This window comes from Electrona antarctica (genome assembly GCF_951216825.1).
Source record: "Electrona antarctica genome assembly, chromosome: 4".
In the NCBI taxonomy this organism is placed as follows: domain Eukaryota; kingdom Metazoa; phylum Chordata; class Actinopteri; order Myctophiformes; family Myctophidae; genus Electrona; species Electrona antarctica.
In genome coordinates this window covers 40,095,186-40,114,180 of record NC_136809.1, presented here as the reverse complement: position 1 = coordinate 40,114,180, position 18,995 = coordinate 40,095,186, and the positions used below count along the sequence as shown (strand labels likewise).

At 45.8% G+C, this 18,995-nt stretch overlaps 2 protein-coding genes across 3 annotated transcripts in view; one reads left to right on the top strand and one right to left on the bottom strand.

Moving 5' to 3' along the window:
- The window catches only part of slc5a10 (solute carrier family 5 member 10), a gene marked incomplete at its 5' end in the record, with an annotated part of 31,189 nt that overhangs the window by 201 nt on the left and 11,993 nt on the right, over window positions 1–18,995 (top strand). For both annotated transcript variants that reach the window (XM_079499880.1, XM_079499881.1), the window contains 8 exons: window positions 75–146; window positions 408–512; window positions 1,712–1,771; window positions 2,564–2,668; window positions 3,315–3,420; window positions 5,605–5,685; window positions 5,850–6,055; window positions 8,747–8,882. In XM_079499880.1, the coding sequence (XP_079356006.1) occupies window positions 75–146; window positions 408–512; window positions 1,712–1,771; window positions 2,564–2,668; window positions 3,315–3,420; window positions 5,605–5,685; window positions 5,850–6,055; window positions 8,747–8,882 (871 nt within the window). The remainder of the gene's footprint in view (window positions 1–74; window positions 147–407; window positions 513–1,711; window positions 1,772–2,563; window positions 2,669–3,314; window positions 3,421–5,604; window positions 5,686–5,849; window positions 6,056–8,746; window positions 8,883–18,995) is intronic.
- Window positions 1–18,995, bottom strand: part of fam83gb (family with sequence similarity 83 member Gb) — a 67,425-nt gene that overhangs the window by 48,282 nt on the left and 148 nt on the right. Inside the window, exons 1-5 of the mRNA XM_079499877.1 lie at window positions 17,791–18,995; window positions 14,440–14,607; window positions 12,933–13,057; window positions 10,215–11,619; window positions 7,191–8,318 (exon numbers count right to left, since the gene is read on the bottom strand). The exon at window positions 17,791–18,995 is cut by the window's right edge and continues 148 nt beyond it. Of these exons, the coding sequence (XP_079356003.1) occupies window positions 7,938–8,318; window positions 10,215–11,619; window positions 12,933–13,057; window positions 14,440–14,607; window positions 17,791–18,333 (2,622 nt within the window). The 5' untranslated portion in view covers window positions 18,334–18,995 and the 3' untranslated portion in view covers window positions 7,191–7,937. The remainder of the gene's footprint in view (window positions 1–7,190; window positions 8,319–10,214; window positions 11,620–12,932; window positions 13,058–14,439; window positions 14,608–17,790) is intronic.

The following is an 18,995-nucleotide window of genomic DNA, read 5'->3' as shown; positions in this document are numbered from 1 at the left end:
GTGTGTGTGTGTGTGTGTGTGTGTGTGTGTGTGTGTGTGTGTGTGTGTGTGTGTGTGTGACTCTTCTCTTTCAGTCATCATGCAGGGTGAGCAGGAACACATTGAGTGGATACTTCCTGGCCGGACGGGACATGGCCTGGTGGCCGGTGAGTGAGTGAGTGAGTGAGTGAGTGAGTGAGTGTGTGAGTGTGTGCCTGCGCACGCGTGTGTGTGTGTCAGCGAGAGAGAGTGAGAGAGAGAGAGAGAGAATAAGAATAATATATCATATTATAAGGGTCAAGGTGCATTGTTGTCTTTCAATGTGTAAGTGAGTGTGTGTGTGTGTGTGTGTGTGTGTGTGTGTGTGTGTGTGTGTGTGTGTGTGTGTGTGTGTGTGTGTGTGTGTGTGTGTGCATGTACGTGTACAGATCGGGGCATCTCTGTTTGCAAGCTCAGAGGGCTCAGGTCTGTTCATCGGGTTGGCGGGGACTGGAGCTGCTGGAGGCATTGCTGTGGCAGGGTTCGAATGGAACGTGAGCACACACACGCACGCACGCACGCACGCACGCACGCACGCACGCACGCACACACACACACACACACACACACACACACACACACACACACACACACACACACACACACACACACACACACACACTCCCGCTCTCTTGTGTGTAATGATTATGTGTAATTACAGGATGTCAACAGCTCTTCCTCTGTGACACAGCATTGTATTGGCAGAAATGTGTGGAATGCAGCCAGGCTAGGCTGCTTACACATTAACCTGGTTTAAGTGTTTTTTAATGCAAATGTGAAAATGGCAGACAAGAATAAAATGACTAGAATAACACATACAACATTATCCTTTACCATTTCATGTAACTACATATCATTTAAAATTAACTACAGTGTTACAATGAAACAATACACCTGACTTCTGAAATGATTCAGACATGATTGGTTGAAGTTATGTGTGGTGTGTGAACAGTTGTAATATAAGTAGCAAGCAGCAGAGGGCAGCAGAGGGCAGCCACATTGCGTTATAGAAGGTTTGTTACAGGACATGTAGGCGACTAAGGATTCAAGTTCAACATGCTTCTGTTGCTCTAGTGTTTCCAAAGGATCATTCATGTACAGCTACATTATATGTGCTTTTCACTGCAGGGATTTTGATGGTAAACAGTCAAAACACAACTGAAGATAATAACATGTGGGTGTGTTTCATTTGTGTGTTGCTGTGTCTCTAAAATGATCTTAACATTAGCAGTTTGCACAGAGGCAACAGTAAAGTTTCAGGATTGACAGTGGTACAGTGGTACAGACCTATTGATTATGGGTAAACAGAGCTGGTGGTAATAATGTTCATTTTGGGTGTGTTTAACGCTGTTGGGAGAGACGTGTGCGTTGAACCAACATTCTCCCAACAGCTGGCAAAGCACTTTAAACCATTTTATGGTTTGAACAGTATCTCCCTCATTTTTTTCCCCTGCACAACACTGAAGGGCTGTATTGTTTTGTCATACAGGCTTATAAAAGCATTATAGCTATTTACAGCCATGAGGTAATTTATATACTATGAATGAGTCTTTGTAATGACATATATTTTACAGGGATTTTAGATTTTTGTATAGTTGAAGAGTTCATAAGCATAGCAATAGCAATGCTTAGCAATGCTTAGCCTGAACCCAGCAGTAACTGATTGGTGAAATGTCTGTCCTTGTTCTCTCAGGCTACCTACGTCTTACTGGCACTGGCCTGGGTGTTTGTTCCTGTCTATGTGTCCTCAGGGGTTAGTCTCACACACGCACGCACGCACGCACGCACGCACGCACGCACGCACGCACGCACGCACGCACGCACGCACGCACGCACGCACGCACGCACGCACGCACTGGGGTGTGTGTCTACTTGTTAAGGCTAGTTCATCAGGTAGATCTAAAGTGCCAAGCAACACTCTCACTCAATCATTCCCCGCCTATAGGAAATTCCACAATAGGGTGTCACACCATGAACAGGCACTTGTTCGTTTGCGTGCGCACACACACACACACACACACACACACACACACACACACACACACACACACACACACACACACACACACACACACACACACACACACACACACACACACACACACACCTTGCAATAACAATGGCAGCCCCACTGTATTACAAAATACCCGTACATAGAATACTATGACAGGAGGATAGGTTTTTTTCCTCCCAAATCACAATCAGCTGATTAGTACACCAAGAAACAAGCTGGAGTTCAGACACTCTCATGTTACAATGTAACGCTTAAGTTGCAAGCTTGGGTTTCTTGCCCAACTGTGGTTCGCATACTCCATTCCTTTGTGTGCAATAAAAATAAGTAAAGTAAAGTAAAGTGTGCAAATATATCGATACACAGAAAAAGGTATGTGAGGTAAGTATGAAGCATTTTAATCTGCAGACAGGCGTATAGACGTAGACAGGCGTTTCGGCACAAAGCCTTCTTCAGTGTGACAGACCAGTCTGGTCTCAGGCCCAGTCTGGTGGTTTTGTCACTAATTGTTTGTTGGTGGTGAAATGTACTCAGATCGTCACCATGCCAGAGTACCTGGGACGACGGTTTGGTGGAGAGAGGATCCGTACCTATCTGTCTGTTCTCTCACTGATGCTGTCTGTCTTCACCAAGATATCGGTAAGACCCGCCACACATACACACACACACATGACATAACATAACCCTCACCATTTTAAATCTGCAAACCGGAAATTATTTTAATGAATAAAAACATTATTTGAATAACATTGTAATGTTATTACAATATAACTAGCAGATCTGCAGTGGTTGGAGGGAATACAAGAACGCTCGTCCCAAAACACGCTTACCCTGGGTCAAATCCGGCCACCTTAGAACGGTCACCACCAGATATTCCTAAACGTAACCTTTCCTAAGCTTAATGAATACAATATTCGCTGGGGGGTGAGCAGGTGGTTTCCCTCCCCTATTAGTATTTTCAATTGCTAATTCAAGTGCAATTTCTTCTCTGGCAGGGGTACTGAAGCGAAATCCACTCGTTCTCCAGGATGGAAACGAGCCCTTATAGGGCTTTTTTGTGTTATACTTTATTTAGCATCATTGTATAATCGTACCACTGTACTATTTGCAGACTGTTAATAATTAAGGCATATATTCTAGTTATTTTTTACTTCTCAATAGAATACTCAATAGAACACAGCTCAGCTTTGGTGAAATTCCCCATAGCTACTGTATCATAACACAGAATACTGTTTTCCCTTCAACATCGTCACAGTGACAACGGAAGTGTTGTGTTTTGTTCCAGACTGACTTGTATTCTGGAGCACTGTTTGTCCAGGTCTGTCTGGGCTGGAACCTCTACCTGTCCACTGTTCTCATGCTGGTGGTCACTGCTCTCTACACCATAGCAGGTACTCTACAGATGCACACACATGATTATACCTTTTTTTTTATTTTTTTTTAAACATATGTTCATTGATTTTTCTTTACAACATAGTAATTTAAAAAAAATATTCACATATATTCTCCCCCCCACATCCCCATGGCAGCACAAATACAAACAAAATCTTCGAAGAAACATCAGGAAATGTCCATAAATATAGAACAAATAATAAAATAAAAAAAAATGTTTTACATACAGTTAAACAAACAAATGCACAATGTCGTCACAGTTCCCTACCCCCACCCCACAGCTGACTACTCCAATTAACCACTATACATCCAAAGCCTCTTCAATATCACCTCGCTTAATGAAGTCCAAGAACGTCTCCCATATCTTATAGAATACAGCAGGTTTCTTCCTAATTACATACAGTACGTTAGTTTCTCATGTGCCAAACTGGTCGTTAAATTCCTCAGCCAAAAGCCGATCGTAGGGGCATTGACATTCTTCCAACATAGCGCAATTGAGCGTCTGGCCTGTAACAGGCAAAGGTCAGTCATTATTTTTTCTTTACTATTTAGTGTACAATTTAATGGATGAATACATAATTATACATAATTTAGGACAAAGAGGAACTGGACCTGATGTAATCTGAGAGACATATGATTATACCTTTTAGATATTATTTCATAGACTTCCTGCTAGGCTTTGGGCCTGTCGAACCTCCAACGGTGCCCATGGTGGACTATGCATGGCAGGGGCGTCCTCCTAAGCCAGATAGTATAGCCTGTTCATATTTATCACAACTTAAGAAGAGGTGTCAAAGAGAAACATCTCAGGAGATTTGGCTTAGGGGACTATTTGCCCTGTCAGGGCATGGAGAAAGGACTGGTCTAGGAAGCCAGTCTTTTGTGCATGATCATGATCTTTAACTAGAGTACTAGACAATTCGCAATTCTGGGAAATTGTAAGGTTGCAATTTCCCTCGAGCAGCTCGCTAAGCACAGTATGATGATGATGTATTGACACACATGATGTCACAGGTAACCAGATAACGTTTATACAGAATAAATAAAGTACCAGTAAGATGCCTGAGGGCAAGAAGTGACTCAGGTCACGTGCACGCATCCGCCTGGGTGAGAGCAGACTGCTGGGCGAGCGCTGGCGCTTTGGCATGGGGGGGTCAGATCAACATCTGGAATGAATTCTGTACTGGCCATATATGGAGCGTGTCTTGAGTGTACAGGGTTTGATGAGGGCTCAGGTAGGGCCGGGCCTTAATTTTCTGGCCTGTTTTGCTTGATTGCTGCCGGGCGTGGCTGCACTAATAACTTTGGGGCAGGCTCGTCTAGAGTTTAAATGGACAGGTATCAGTCAAAAGGGAGACATCGAAGAGGAAGGATGGATGGGGAAGGATCAACATATGGAATGTCAGAACAGGTCAGCTCCATATATGGAGATGTAAGGGTTTGAGGTTTGAGGTGAGATGTAGAGTTGCTGGCCAATATTGATGACATCAGGGATCTCTATATATGGGCTTAATATTGATGACATCACGTGATGTCACGAGGCATGACCATATATGGGGCGTGACTGACGGGAAATGCACGATTTTATAAACTCTAGTCTGGTTAGCTACTGCAACCACACTAATAAAATATCCTTGTGGAAGATACATTTTCCGTCGTCAGTGCAGATTCCAAATATGGATTTGCCCACAGCCTGATACCAGCGCAAAACGGCAGGTGGATTTTGAACTTATACGGACGTACCTGATGTCTGCAAAAGTAGGTTTCTGTTGTGTGTTGATGTCACATGCCCATATACGTATACATCCACTACGTCTCACTCAGTGAGAGAGAGAGGTAGGGGAGGAGGATTATGTACTGTAATATAACCCAGCCGTGAGGAAAGAAAAATAAATCACACTTGTGTGAAGTGAAGGGCGCTCTTATCATCATACATCATCACTTTTTATCTATACTTGTTAAGCCCTCAGCCAATCAAATCATCGCTATGGGGTACACACGGGCACACAAGGCTGGGCATAGAAAAACTGAAAGTCGTTTCAGCTCAATAACCCTGGCAATGCAGGGCGAGCTGATATCATCATGGCACTGCTTGTATTATACCGTGTATGTGTAGTGATTTGTTTTAAATGTCCTCACATTGCAGCATGTCTCTCCCTCCCTCCTTCTCGCTCTGTCTTCAGGTGGCCTTGCTGCTGTCATCTACACTGATACTCTGCAGACTTTTGTCATGATTATCGGAGCAATTATTCTTACCATTACTGGTATGGCACATACATTTGCATTATTTATTTCACATACACATAGTATGCATTCATGCATACTGTATTTGCATACACATAAATACACCATTTATAATGTGAGGATATAATTATAATTATTGTCTCTAATTGTGCGTGCGTGCGACCCGTGCGTGTGTGGTTTACAGCCTTTAACGAGATCGGTGGCTACCGTAACCTGGAGATTATGTATAGCAAGGCGGTGCCCAATAAGACCATTCCCAACAGCACCTGCCACCTTCCGCGTGAGGACGCCATGCACCTGTTTAGAGATGCCACCACCGGAGACCTGCCCTGGCCTGGCATGACCCTCGGACTCACCATACTGGCCACCTGGTACTGGTGCACCGACCAGGTACACACATACACACACCACCGGAGACCTGCCCTGGCCTGGCATGACCCTCGGACTCACCATACTGGCCACCTGGTACTGGTGCACCGACCAGGTACACACACACACACACATACACGCACATACACACAGAAATGCTGTCCACATTCAGTCAGTCAACCAGTTGCTAGCCATGGGAGACCGCAGGCGTTTTGTTTAACCATTGGCAATTTTGTTTTAGTTTAGTCTTTTGAATAAAATGTCCTTTAGTTTTAGTCATATTTTGGTCATCTGAAAGGTTTTAGTTGACTAAATCAACATTTGATTTTTCCGGCAAAACTTTTATTTTGGCAGGCCTTGATGGCATCGTTGTAATGGCAGTTTTTACACTTGGTTGCATGTTGAAAATAGCCGATCTACAACCTCACAACGTGTCACAGCGAGACATGTTCTGAGCTTGTAGATCGGATATTGTCAGAGTGCAACACCCAAGCGCAATCCAGTTCTACTCGATCTCTTCTCCACTAGTCCCTCCCTAACATTTTAATTACCAGGTCTTATTACTTAACTTAAGACCTGGAGGCGTGGTCAATGCTGTTTGGCCACTCAGAATAGCCAAATGGCATTGATCACGCCTCCAGGTCTTAAGTTAAGTAATAAGACCTGGTACTTAAGACACGCATAATACTGCCCCATATCTCAGTTTTTATTTCATTTTTGTCAGTGAAAAAAAGTAGTCGATGAACATATTCCATCATAGTTAGTCTACGAAATGCCACTGGCTGGAGGCCTGAGGCCAAATGCTGGTATGCAGATCCTGTCAAAATGACTTATGGAATACTGTTGTGCAAACACTTTCAACAGGAATTTGTACAAACTGAAATGCTAAGAGAAGCTTAAAAGGATAGAAGATCAGAGGGCTTTAGTTACAACATTCAATGTTATTTTTTATTTACAACATTCACGTTAGGTCCCACAACAATGTTTAAACATTGTTAATGTTTGTCCAGTCATTTATTTTCCCTTTTCTTAAAAAGCAGAAAGAGAAGCATGTGTGTCTGAAATGACCTATGAAAAATGCACTCTGTACTATGATGCTTCATAATAATACACATATTTTAAACAAGGAAACAGTACGTCTGCCATGGTCGTCAACATGGAGCTGCGGTTTGTGACAATCTGATCAAAGTATTCACCATGTTCCCACCCACCACAATGCCAGTAGCCAAATACAGTGGTGCCCGCCACCCTGAAACTAATCAGAGCCAGATATCCAAATAACCACTGGGTAAGGGCTGACATCATCATTACCTACACAGAATGAAATAAAATTATATCAAAGTGGTCTGCAGCCACAGACATTCCTGGCATTAAGCCTGTTTTGTGATTATGTTAACCCATGTCAGGTCTTCGTACACACATCTCCCTTTCATTGTTCGCAATTGTTATGTTGAATAATCAACGTAAACATTAACTAGGCAGTCGATCGATCCTTTGCATTCAAACAGTAATATTAAATGAGACCCTGATGGGTCTGTGTCATATCATCAAACAATCCAGTTCATTAGCTCGTGTGCACCGAGCCTCCAAAGTCCAAAAGCTAGAACTGACAAACATGTTGTGGAGACAGAGTCGACTCCACGCTAAAGAACTATTCAACACGTCCTGAATGTTCAGTAACTTTACACCAACACAGTGTTCCCTCGCTGGCCCACAGGTGACCTAATCCACTGGTTCTCAACGTCAGGTCCGCGGGAACCACAGGCCTGTTCTAATGGAACCTCTGAGAGTGTACAATGGACTATTTGGTTCTATTTGTACACTCTCAGACTAACAGACATCTAAGGAGCCATTTGGACCGCTGGTGGTTCCCATACCTGACATTGAGAAACAGTGACCTAATCTAACTGGCATCCTTTTTAGACTGAGGTGCTTTCTTCTGCGACCCGCCTCCCAACGCTCGCGCCTTAAGATGTTTCAGATTGGCTAGTTTGGAAAACGAAACGCCAAGGACGTCCGTCTGATTGGCCGGTGGCTGTGGAGAGGCGTGGCCAGTACTCCTATTGCCCGGGCTGTGTCTCCGTGGAGAACGCCCGGAACGCGTTTCCCTGGGCAACTGTCCGGTGTCCGGCTGCAGGCCTTGACCCTGCCAGTAACGGTGACCTCCGATCAGAGGTTCAGATGTGAGCGTGTGACGGCGATAACTTCCTGGTTTGCCGATCACTACTTTGGCTCCTCCTTGCTGACCGTCGCGACCTGGAGACCTCCCTGAGGACTGGAACAACTGTAGGAGGAGAAAGTAAAGAAATAAATTAACAAATAAAAGGAGACAGAGGAAAGGGTTATTACGGTGTGGGACTGTAAGGGCTGCGGTGTCTAGAAGAGGTTCTGTAGCCACGTTCCAATAACCTAATTTCTGCATCCTCGCCTCCTCCAGGATGGCATAGCAGTGTTAAAGATGGAATTGGTGACCTGCCTAAATGTGTGACCAACTTGTAGACTTCACATAATGTCAGTGTCCAAACGTAAATCTACAGTATACGTGCGTGCGTTGTATGCCGCACACACACAAAATAAACTCTCCCGATGTGTACGTGGTTAAACACACCGGGAGTGTTTATTTTGTATGCACACTGATCGTGATTATAACATGGTGATGAAGCGACTTTCACTGCTTATTTTCTTCTTTTTTTTTCTTCTATATTTGCTTAGGTGATCGTCCAACGCTCCCTGTCTGCCAAGAACATGAGTCACGTGAAAGGAGCATCCATCCTGGCATCCTACCTGAAGATGCTACCTTTCATTTTCATCATTCTCCCTGGCATGATCAGCCGAGCCCTCTATCCAGGTAGGGCATGTTCACTAGGTGTGGGACTGTAAGGGCTGTAAGGGCATGCCCTACCTATCCAGGTAGGGCATGTTCACTAGGCAGGCTGTGGCCTGCCTTGGTTCAGATGGATTCGTGGTGTGAATGTGTCTGCATGCACAAAGAAAACTGCCAAAAACCCCAACTCAAGTCAATAAAAGAATTATCCCCAAAACCAGTTATTATATAACAGCCTACAGGACTCACAGGAGTGCCAACTTGCTCACCAAAGATCATTCTTGGGAACCTCTGCACTCAGTCACACACATGAATTACTAGTGCAAATGTACACACTGCTATCTTATCAAATCTTATCAATTATCTTTTCAAAAGGACCACACTGAAGGAAAAGGAGTAGACCTAAAATAGAGCCCTGGGGCACCCCAGACAACTAAGTAGGATTTAATTGGATTTTAACGCGTATCTTGCAGAGACTTGAAACTTGCAAGAAATGTAAATCCAACACAGTGAACTTCATATCGCCTTAATTCTTTCGGCAGTTATGGCATTGCATTTAATATAGGAATATTCAGGATGAATATTCCTATGAGAATGAGTAGGTTCAGTGATGACTTATTTCCTTCAATGATGAGAGCATCACATGCAGGTCAACGCTACTCTGAAAGTGTCTTGAATACACAGGTGTGTACTTTTATTAACTGCCTATTTTTTTTGCAAATAAATGTGCTGTTAAAATGTTTCAAAAATATTCCAAATGTTTCAAATATTTTGAAACTGTCTTTGATGCTATGTTAATTATTTTAGCTTGGGATTTCTCCAGATCTTTCAAAGATAGCAGATGTATACCAGTATCTGCTATTTTTGAGAACCGCTGTTTTAAATCCTAAGAGTTTTCTGAAAAACTTATATCTAAAATGGGGTTAACTCACCAACTAATACCTCCCACTGCTTTACGACTGACGACTCCGAGCATGAAGGACACCACTTCAGTTAGAGCCCTACCTGTCCTATGTGCCTGTGTGGTGACGGGTAGATCCTTACCTGTCCTATGTGCCTGTGTGGTGACGGGTAGATCCTTACCTGTCCTATGTGCCTGTGTGGTGACGGGTAGATCCTTACCTGTCCTATGTGCCTGTGTGGTGACGGGTAGATCCTTACCTGTCCTATGTGCCTGTGTGGTGACGGGTAGATCCTTACCTGTCCTATGTGCCTGTGTGGTGACGGGTAGATCCTTACCTGTCCTATGTGCCTGTGTGGTGACGGGTAGATCCTTACCTGTCCTATGTGCCTGTGTGGTGACAGGTAGATTCTTACCTGTCCTATGTGCCTGTGTGGTGACGGGTAGATCCTTACCTGTCCTATGTGCCTGTGTGGTGACGGGTAGGACTTTTGACGGAGCTGCCGCGCTTCGAGGAGGAGAGCGTTGCTGTCTTCTGACTGCTGGGGATCCCGGAGGTCCACCATGCTCTGGGACAGACGGGCCATCAGGTTGACCCCATCGCCTTGTGCACGATGTTCACGGCCTGATCCCGTAGTCGTGACTCCATTGGCCAGAGGCTCACTGGCCTTAGGCTCACTGGAGTCCGATGGGCTGCAGTCGTAGAACTCCTCCTCCGACGAGGGGTTGTCGTTGGATGTGCGGTCACACATGACTTTGGTACTGTCTTGACTGCCCTCGCCAACGCTGCCACTGTCCTTGGTCTCCGCCAGTGATAAGCCACGGACACGCCCATGCGTCGCATTTTTATCTTCCTGGGTTTGTACCGGCGTTGTGTCTGATTGGTCCTTTTTAATCAGGGTGACCTGAGGTGGTTGGCCGGACTGTTCTGAGGGGCTGGAGTCTATGACCAACTTCAGGGTGCGGGGTTTGGGGATTGGAGGCGCTGAAGGAGCGGGAAGTGTCTCTGGAGTTTGTTTAGCAGTGTCTCTGGGTTGTGAAGTACTAGTGTCTTTATCTTGGTGTTTGTTAGTGTGTGGATCAGGTTTGTGTGTGTCCTCAGCTTGAGATACACTCGGCTGTTGAGATGGTCTACTGGAATCTGTCTCATCTGTGTGTTCTATGGAGGAAGAATGTGTATGCTGCTGCTGAGTGGGCTGTGTGTTAGACTGGCCGAGGGGAACCGAGGCTTCCCTACCTGTATTTTCAGAGGTGTCTGTACCTGTGGGATGTGTAGCCCCCCCTGGTGTGTCTTTTTCACACGGTGTGGGTTCTGCTGTGAAAGGTGAACTGAAGCGTATGGCCTGGCTGACCTCGAACCTCTCTGACCTCTGTAGATGAACCTGAAACGCCCGCTTTTCGTCTCTGATGTTAATAAAACCAATGACGTCCTTGGGCGGGTCCGGATCCGGCCACGTAGGCAGGTAAGGGATCAAGTACACTTTCTCCAGATCGGCTAATCCAGGATGCAGGGGTGGAGCTTCCACCCGCTCTTTGACGCGTTCTTTGGGGAATTTGAGCCCTTTTGAGTTCTTGTTGCTGGAGTTCCGGTCAGACGAGGTGGTGCTTGCGTGGTTTCCTGAGGTGACCAGGGCGTACTTGGGATTGATGAGTTTCCTGGCGATGCTAGCTGGTACCGGAATGGGAGCCGCCTGGGGTACAGGGTCAAGGATGGGCTCGTCATTCACAGAGACCTTGGAGAGAGACACGCCCCTGGAGGTCAAATAGAGGTCGCGGAATTGCGTGTCGAATGTCTCCACCGCCTGCCCCGTTATCACAGTGATGAGGTTACGGTCCAGGCGAGACGAGGACCACGTGAAGCTGGGGGGGAAAACAACACATTACTGACACACGCTGGACATGCATCCCTATTCTGGGAAGGTCACTCATAATAGGCGAATGTTCGGTGAAAATAGGCAAACATTTGGCAAAAACGCGTCGCAATGTGGCCTGTTGTGAGCTTGTAGATCGGCTATTTTCGGTGACCAAGTATAGACACATTTGTATCTCTTTAAATGTTCCGATGAATTGAAAATGGAGGACCCTGATGTAAACAAGTCTTTTTCTGGTTTTATCCTTGTAGCAGTTTTTGTATTGACCTGTACTTTCGTTGAACTGTACCCATTCTACAAACTGTTAGTAACATTTTCAATCAATCAATCAATCAATCAATATGGACAGACCCCTGGGGGAAGAAGTATATAGGGTTTGAGTTGTTAAATAGCTATCATTCTGGAGCTGGGGTGGTGCCAACACAGAACACAACACTTGTTCTTCTGCATTCTCTAATGTTGTACTAGCAATTCTCTTTTGTACTTTAAGTTGTACTAGCAATGTATTCTCATTTGTACTTAGTCTGTGCACCAGCTATTTCTTTGTGCAGTTAATACACAGCATGCTCTTGGATGACATCTTGCACGTTTTCCAGGTTCTTCTTTGTGCTTACCAAATACATTTGGAATATAGCCCTCCACATGCGCTGAGTGAGCAACTTTGATTGAAATGAGTGGGTGGGGCTTTTCAGTCCTTTCTCCAGATAATAAATAGCTCTGTGGTGAATTGCCATGGAATTTACTGTTCTTAGCAAGGATACTGATTTGGATGACCCCCATAGCCTTTCCTCCAGTGCCACCCCAGGGCCAACATGGGTAGCATGTGGCTACTTTGGATTGAGGAGATTACGGTTGTTTTTTTACTCGCACACAATGTACTCGTAAATTATTTTTCTGGTTCACACATATCTACTTTTAGGGGCCTGCTCCGCCAGAGTCATGGGAAATGAATGCCGGTTGTAGCCTTTCCTAAAGACAAAAGCCAGATATTAGTGTGTGTGTGTTTTGGCCAGTGGGAAATTGGCTCAGGATTAGTATAAACTAAAGAGAGAGCTGTGTGTGTGTGTATGTGTATGTATGTGTGTGTGCGTGCGTGTGTGCGTGCGTGCGTGCGTGCGTGCGTGCGTGCGTGCGTGCGTGCGTGCGTACATGCACACATACAAGCATGCACGCGCGCACCCGTGCGTGCGTACGTGCACACATACAAGCATGCACAAAGCAGCAGAGGCTTCCAGTGCCCTTACTGCCCTAGCATAAATGTAGCTATGTGTAGAGAACCCTATAGAAGCCATGTTCACCTACCTGTATGAGCCAGAGATGGCTTTGTCTCCATCCACCAGCAGAAACCTCTGGCTCAGAGACCCACACACCTTCACAGCTGACCGTGTGCAGAACTCCACACCGCCACAACTGCGCACACGCAGGTTCTACACGCGCGCACACACACACACACACACACACACACACACCGTCAATGCTCACACACTGCCGATGCTATTCAAAACTGCCTCTATGGGATTAAGTCCTGAAGACACTGAGGATTTCAACAGGACAAATAAACATGGCGAATGGGATGAACTTACTTGTCTTTAAAAGACAGAGGTTCTCCATTCAAACCACACTAACCTCATGTTTGTTGACTCTGCACGTCCGAACATGGTGTGTGTGTGTTTGTGTGTGTGCGTATGACACACCCTGCGGTATTTGTCTTTGGCCCTGTGATAAGGGTGTGGTTCCCGGCCAAGCGTTGCCTCGTGGGTAATTTTTCTTTTTATGTTCAGTAGCAAATCTCACAGATTCTCACAGATACTATAGTAGTTGCATTGTACGGAAAGATGAGTTTGTTCTTTCAAGGACCTTGATCACTGAATCATTTTGCTGGCTAAATTCAAACTGGAACACATTATTTCATAGCCAGATTTGAAAAAGCAAATAATGGATACGCTGTCTGTCTATAGTGTTATGCTTATATTTCTAAACCCTGTGGTACTAATGGTTTACGAGTTCACGCTCTCTAGTCTAATGAGTCCTACAGACTGGGGATTTGCAGGATAAATGAAGGGGGTACTTCTGAGGGCAGCAAAGATTCAGTGGTATCAAAATGTGCATCTGCCAAATTGTATCTTAATCGTTATCCTTGAGGACTCCAAAGAGGGACAGAAAATAAACATTTGACTGGAAACAGAGTGCATTTACTTACGCACACTTGCATGTGGTGCGTCTAATTGCTTGCAGCACAGACTGGAATGTGCTTAGCAATGTATCTTTCTGCCCTGCGGTGTCAAATGGCGGTTAACCTCACTGGTTCAGTTTAGTGACAAATGGCTGAAATCATAACTGCTGCCAGGTACATGTTTTATAGTTTAAAAGTAAAACATGCTAGTGCTTGTCTGTTGAATGTTAGTTTGCTCTTATCAAGGGCAGACAGTGAGTGCTAGCCTGGCTAATAAGCCAGACCGAATCAGCCGTTGGCAAAAAGAAATTGCCTGCCGGCGGATTACGGTCTGGAGAGGCTCAATTGTACGCCCATTTCCTACACCAGAGAACTGGTGTGGCCAATCGGGACACGGTATGCAATATGGGCGGGCTTCGGTACAGTGACGTTCAATGCTTGAGACCTTTGACTGACAGTAGCTCTGACCAATTGCGTCAAAGAGAAAATGTTTGAACCCGCCCCCCGGGAAACAAGATCCATACACAGCATCTCCAGACTCAAATACCACACGACAGTGTGATTTGAGTCTGGCTTATTAGCCAGGCTAAGTGAGTGCACCCTTTCTTGCTTACCAAAACATACAGGTGTGTTTACCTTTAGGTGTCCACGGTGCATATCAGCTCTGCCACACATAGACAGGAAACAAGGCACGGACGCTGTGTCGATGATGATGTAAGCAGGAACTTTGCGTTTGTAGGATGCATCCAGCAGGTCTCTGAAGATATCCACATCTGTAAATGCATCCATTACCACGGCTATCACCTGCACGCACGCACGCACGCACACACACACACACACAGACAGAAAGATAAACACAGTGTTAGTGTTTCCTGCTGAGTGGGTGGGTACAATTAAACTTCTCTTATCAACTCCCATCAAAGCCAAATTTTCCGTGGAAGCCAGCCTCTCAGGCTAAGCACAAACACACACAAAGCAGCAACAACCAAATCTGTCTCATAAAGGGGGAATAAATTATATAACAAAGGTTTATTTGTATAACACATTTCATACACAAATGCAATTCGAGATGCTTTACATAAGGCATAAAAAAGCTTCAAATATAGAAATGTGTATTGTGCGTGTGCGCACGCATTTGTGTGACAGAGAGACAGATGTCTGTCAGTCCGTCAGTCCGAGGAACACACAGACCCCCCACGGCATGCTTCGTGGACCACTTGGGGGTCCACGTGCCTAATAATAATATTAATTTTGTACCCATCCCAACTTCCCAAGCTCGTCCCATTTTTGAGTGGTGTAAACCACTCCTACAACTGGCTTTTGTGTGCAGAAAAAATGAGCATGGTTGCTATGTTCAAAATAATTTCTGACGTAATTAAATCACACCCGGGTGAACTGGATGACCGTAGCAACCATGCTCATTTTTTCTGCACAAAAAAAGCCAGTTGTGAAATCACATCCGGGTGTGATTTCATTACGTCAGACATTACGTCAGACCACAGCTGATCATGCTATATAAAACCTTACACCACTCAGTTCACACGGGTGTGATTTTTTTGAGTACACTCAAAATACATACAACAATACTATGATCTATTAAATCGCATTACCCACACTGTACATCATTTGGTGTTCATATATTCGAACGGGTAAGGACTAGTTGTAATAAGATAAAAGAACACGTATAAGCTGAGATTTGTAAGAAATGTTTTCTCAGGAAAAGGCATAAAAGTTGTTGGATTTAAAAGTAGTCAAGAGTTGGTTCGAACTAATTCATGTGTGGCACAATAAACGCTGCCTCAGCATGTTTTGTTTTCATTCTGGGAACAGTTATTAGACCTGATCTAACACTTTTTGAGGGTTAATAATGCAAAAGTCAAGTCAGAGATGTCTTGTGGAGATTAAAGGCATGGATATGTTTAATGTCTTGTTTAGACGTTAAAACCTCTAATTATATATTTAAAATATAATTAGGCTGACTTTGTTATTGACTTGATGTGGCGATTACAATTTTGATATGAATCTAGTTACTCCAAGATTACTGGCTTGAGGCGCACGGCTGGTAAAGTCCCTAACCAGCACCACGGAGGTTGTGGGTTCGAATCCACTGTGGTGAAGGGCCTTTCTCGGCCCCACCTCTCCCTGTGTTTTAGGATCCAAGATGGCCGCAGCACCAGGAGGGGGTGGGGCAGAGGTGAGCGGGCGGGGTCGACATATGACCTTACTGGGCTGCATTCAAGACACTTGCCTTGTGTCTGACACCTGACTTGTGTCTGAACACAGCTTTGATGGATGTGTTCTGCCCCCCTCCCCCCCATCAAACAAAATGTTTGGTCAAACCATATGGGGTTCCATTGGAAATGCATTGGAGTGGCCATTAAACACAGACACAAGACAAACGCAAGACAGGTGTCTTGAATTTGTGAACACAGCCCAGTAAGGCCACCCCCTCCTGGTGCTGCGGCCATCTTGGATCCTAAAACATAGGGAGAGAGGTGGGGCCGAGAAAGGCCCTTAGGCCCGTGGTTGGGGGAGGGAAGCAGGGCAGGGAGGGTGCTATTAGTCATTTCACATACTCCTGCGGGTGTGTTGAGTGATGGGCGGGAGGAGTATAGGATGAAGGCCCTACGCGTAGCCGTAGGGCCTACGGCTACGCCCTGCCGTTGGGGGCTCCTCACTGGCAGGTGATTCAGTAGGATATAACAGCAGTGACAACACAGAAATGTGTGCAGGGAGAAATTGGCGTAATGATAATAAGAGGGGGGTAAAAAATAATTGTCTAAAAAATAAAATTAAAAGATTACTGGCTTGGCCTTTAGCCTTCAAAGACAGCATGACGAGTGTCAAGGTACTGTATGTCAGCCTTTCTTCCTTAGTACAACATTGTAGTAGCTGTATAGTAGCCTACTAGTATAGTCCTAAGTGTTTTTACTCCAAGAGTACAAAAGGAACAAAATTGGTTGACCTTAACATTTGGTCCATTTTGTAAACTCTCAGAGCTAAATGAACAGTTTACAGTGTCGGGTAGTTGTTCTATCCCCCCCCCCCCCCCCCCCCCCCCCCCCCTCGAATTAATGTATTTTATATATTCTTTTGAAAAACTTTTCAATTTGTTTTTAACTTAAATGTTGCATTCTTTGAAAATCTTTTGAAATAAATAATAATTAAAAACAAGATGTAGGAAACATAAAGGGGGTATTTACTACACAAAAAAATGGTCTGCAATCCACATTATGGTCTCCGACTCCTGAGTCCTGACCCACTGGAACAGAGTGGTGCAGAGGTGTGAAGTGGTTGAGGAGTGGGTGTCTTGCTTGGATCATGCTGAACCCTGCTGAACCCTGGACAACCAATGGCATGTTTATGATTCTTTACACAGCCCTGTGTATTCTCAGTTCCCTTGTCCAGGGCCCCAGTGTGAAGAGGCAGTGAGTTCAGGCTATTTAACGGTTGAAAAACCTAAAGTCCTATTATTATTCATCTGTTGCACTGCTGGTGGCTTAAAATATGCCAGTGAATACAAATACACACACATGGGTGTGTGACTGACTGAGTGAGGCATGACTAATAAAGCACCACAGTATTTCACTCAACTATCGCCACTGACTGTAGCTGATTCTGTTCTGGCATTTGGACAAATCTAGACATGTATTTGTACGCGTGTATGTATGTAGTCTACGTACATACGTGTGTGCGCGCGCGAATGTACAGGTAAGTGTGTGTCTGGAACAACTGATATGAGAACAGCTATAATAAGGGGTAGCCCGGATCAGGGCTATGGGGCACATCTCATGAGAAATTGTAAAAATAGGAGGAAATTAGTAAAGGAAAGGAAGATCAAAAAGAGTCTCAGGTTGTGAATATGATCTCTAGTCTATGGGAGGCTATACAGAGCAGCATTGTTAACGGAAAACTAGTCGATCTCATCATCAATTCACTTCGTTTCACCATCATCACCATCATCCAACCATCTCGTAATTTGCGTACCCTCTGAGCATTGGCGATGCTCTTGCGGACCACCTCCTTTATGTGCGTTTGGGCCCCCTCGGTCGGGGGTTGCGTGTGCACGGTCACGCGCGTCACCCCTCGGTACGCGCTGGACTCCGGCCAGCCCAGGTCCAGCTCGGCCACCGAGGCCTCGGACCGGTCCGGCCAGTACTGCAGGGACACCGGTCCGTCCCCGTCGTCTGCTGCGTTTCCCCCCGGGGTCGTGGGTGTCCCCGGGGTCGTGGGTGTCCCCGGGGTCGTGGGTGCTCCTCCCCCCGCCGTCTCTGTCTTCTGCTGCGGCTGGTGATCGCAGCCGGGCCGGTAGGCCTCCGCCGTGCGCGCCAGACGCTCCAGCTCCGGTTCCGAGAGGAAGTCACGGACTTCGCGTTGGCGGAGGTGGTCCGCGAAGGCGTCGCGGCCCCTGGAGATGAGCGCCTCCAGAGCCAGCCGCTGCTCCTCGCTGTAGAAGAACTCTGGCTTGCTCTCGCTCACGCGCCAGTTGACGTGGTGGTCGTCCAGACACTGGATCTGTGACAGCGCCATGATGGATAACCGTTACCCCAAAAAACTCCACCGGGCAATGAGTAGTTAACAGTGGGGTGGGCCACGCTGACCCAGTTTCCACTAGTAGTTCAAACGTGTCGAACCCTGGAAAAAGAAGGCCCTTGTTCTTATATGGCCCATGTTGTTGTCCAGGACATTCCCAGTGCGATCCGGTTCAGCTGAAAGTGGATCCCGGGGAGAAGAACTTTTGTTCCTCGCCTCACTGGAATAGTTCCTCTCACAGATCCTGTCTTGGTTAGCTCAGCCCAGAGCTCAGATTACACACAGACACATACACAACACATAAACACACGCACGCATTCTCTCTCGCGCGCGCACGCCCGCACCGAACACAACAGGCGCACAGGTGAGGGCGGCTCCGGCGGAACAAAGCTGTCCCACCCGCGTCCCACCCGGTGCCACGCCTGTCACGTGAATGGAACCCGGTTCAACTCCTCAAGAGCAAGAAAAGAATGATCTCAGTGTCTCTGTCTGTCAAGTCTGACGTCTGCCAGTTTAATAGTCAAACAAAAGAGGAACTTCAGACAGGATACGCGTCCTTAATCCACCAGAATTTGTGTAATATGATTCAGTAGAAGACGTGTACTTTTCCTGCCGTTTTAAATCCACTGATCGCAGATCGCTATTCCAAAGTCCGCATT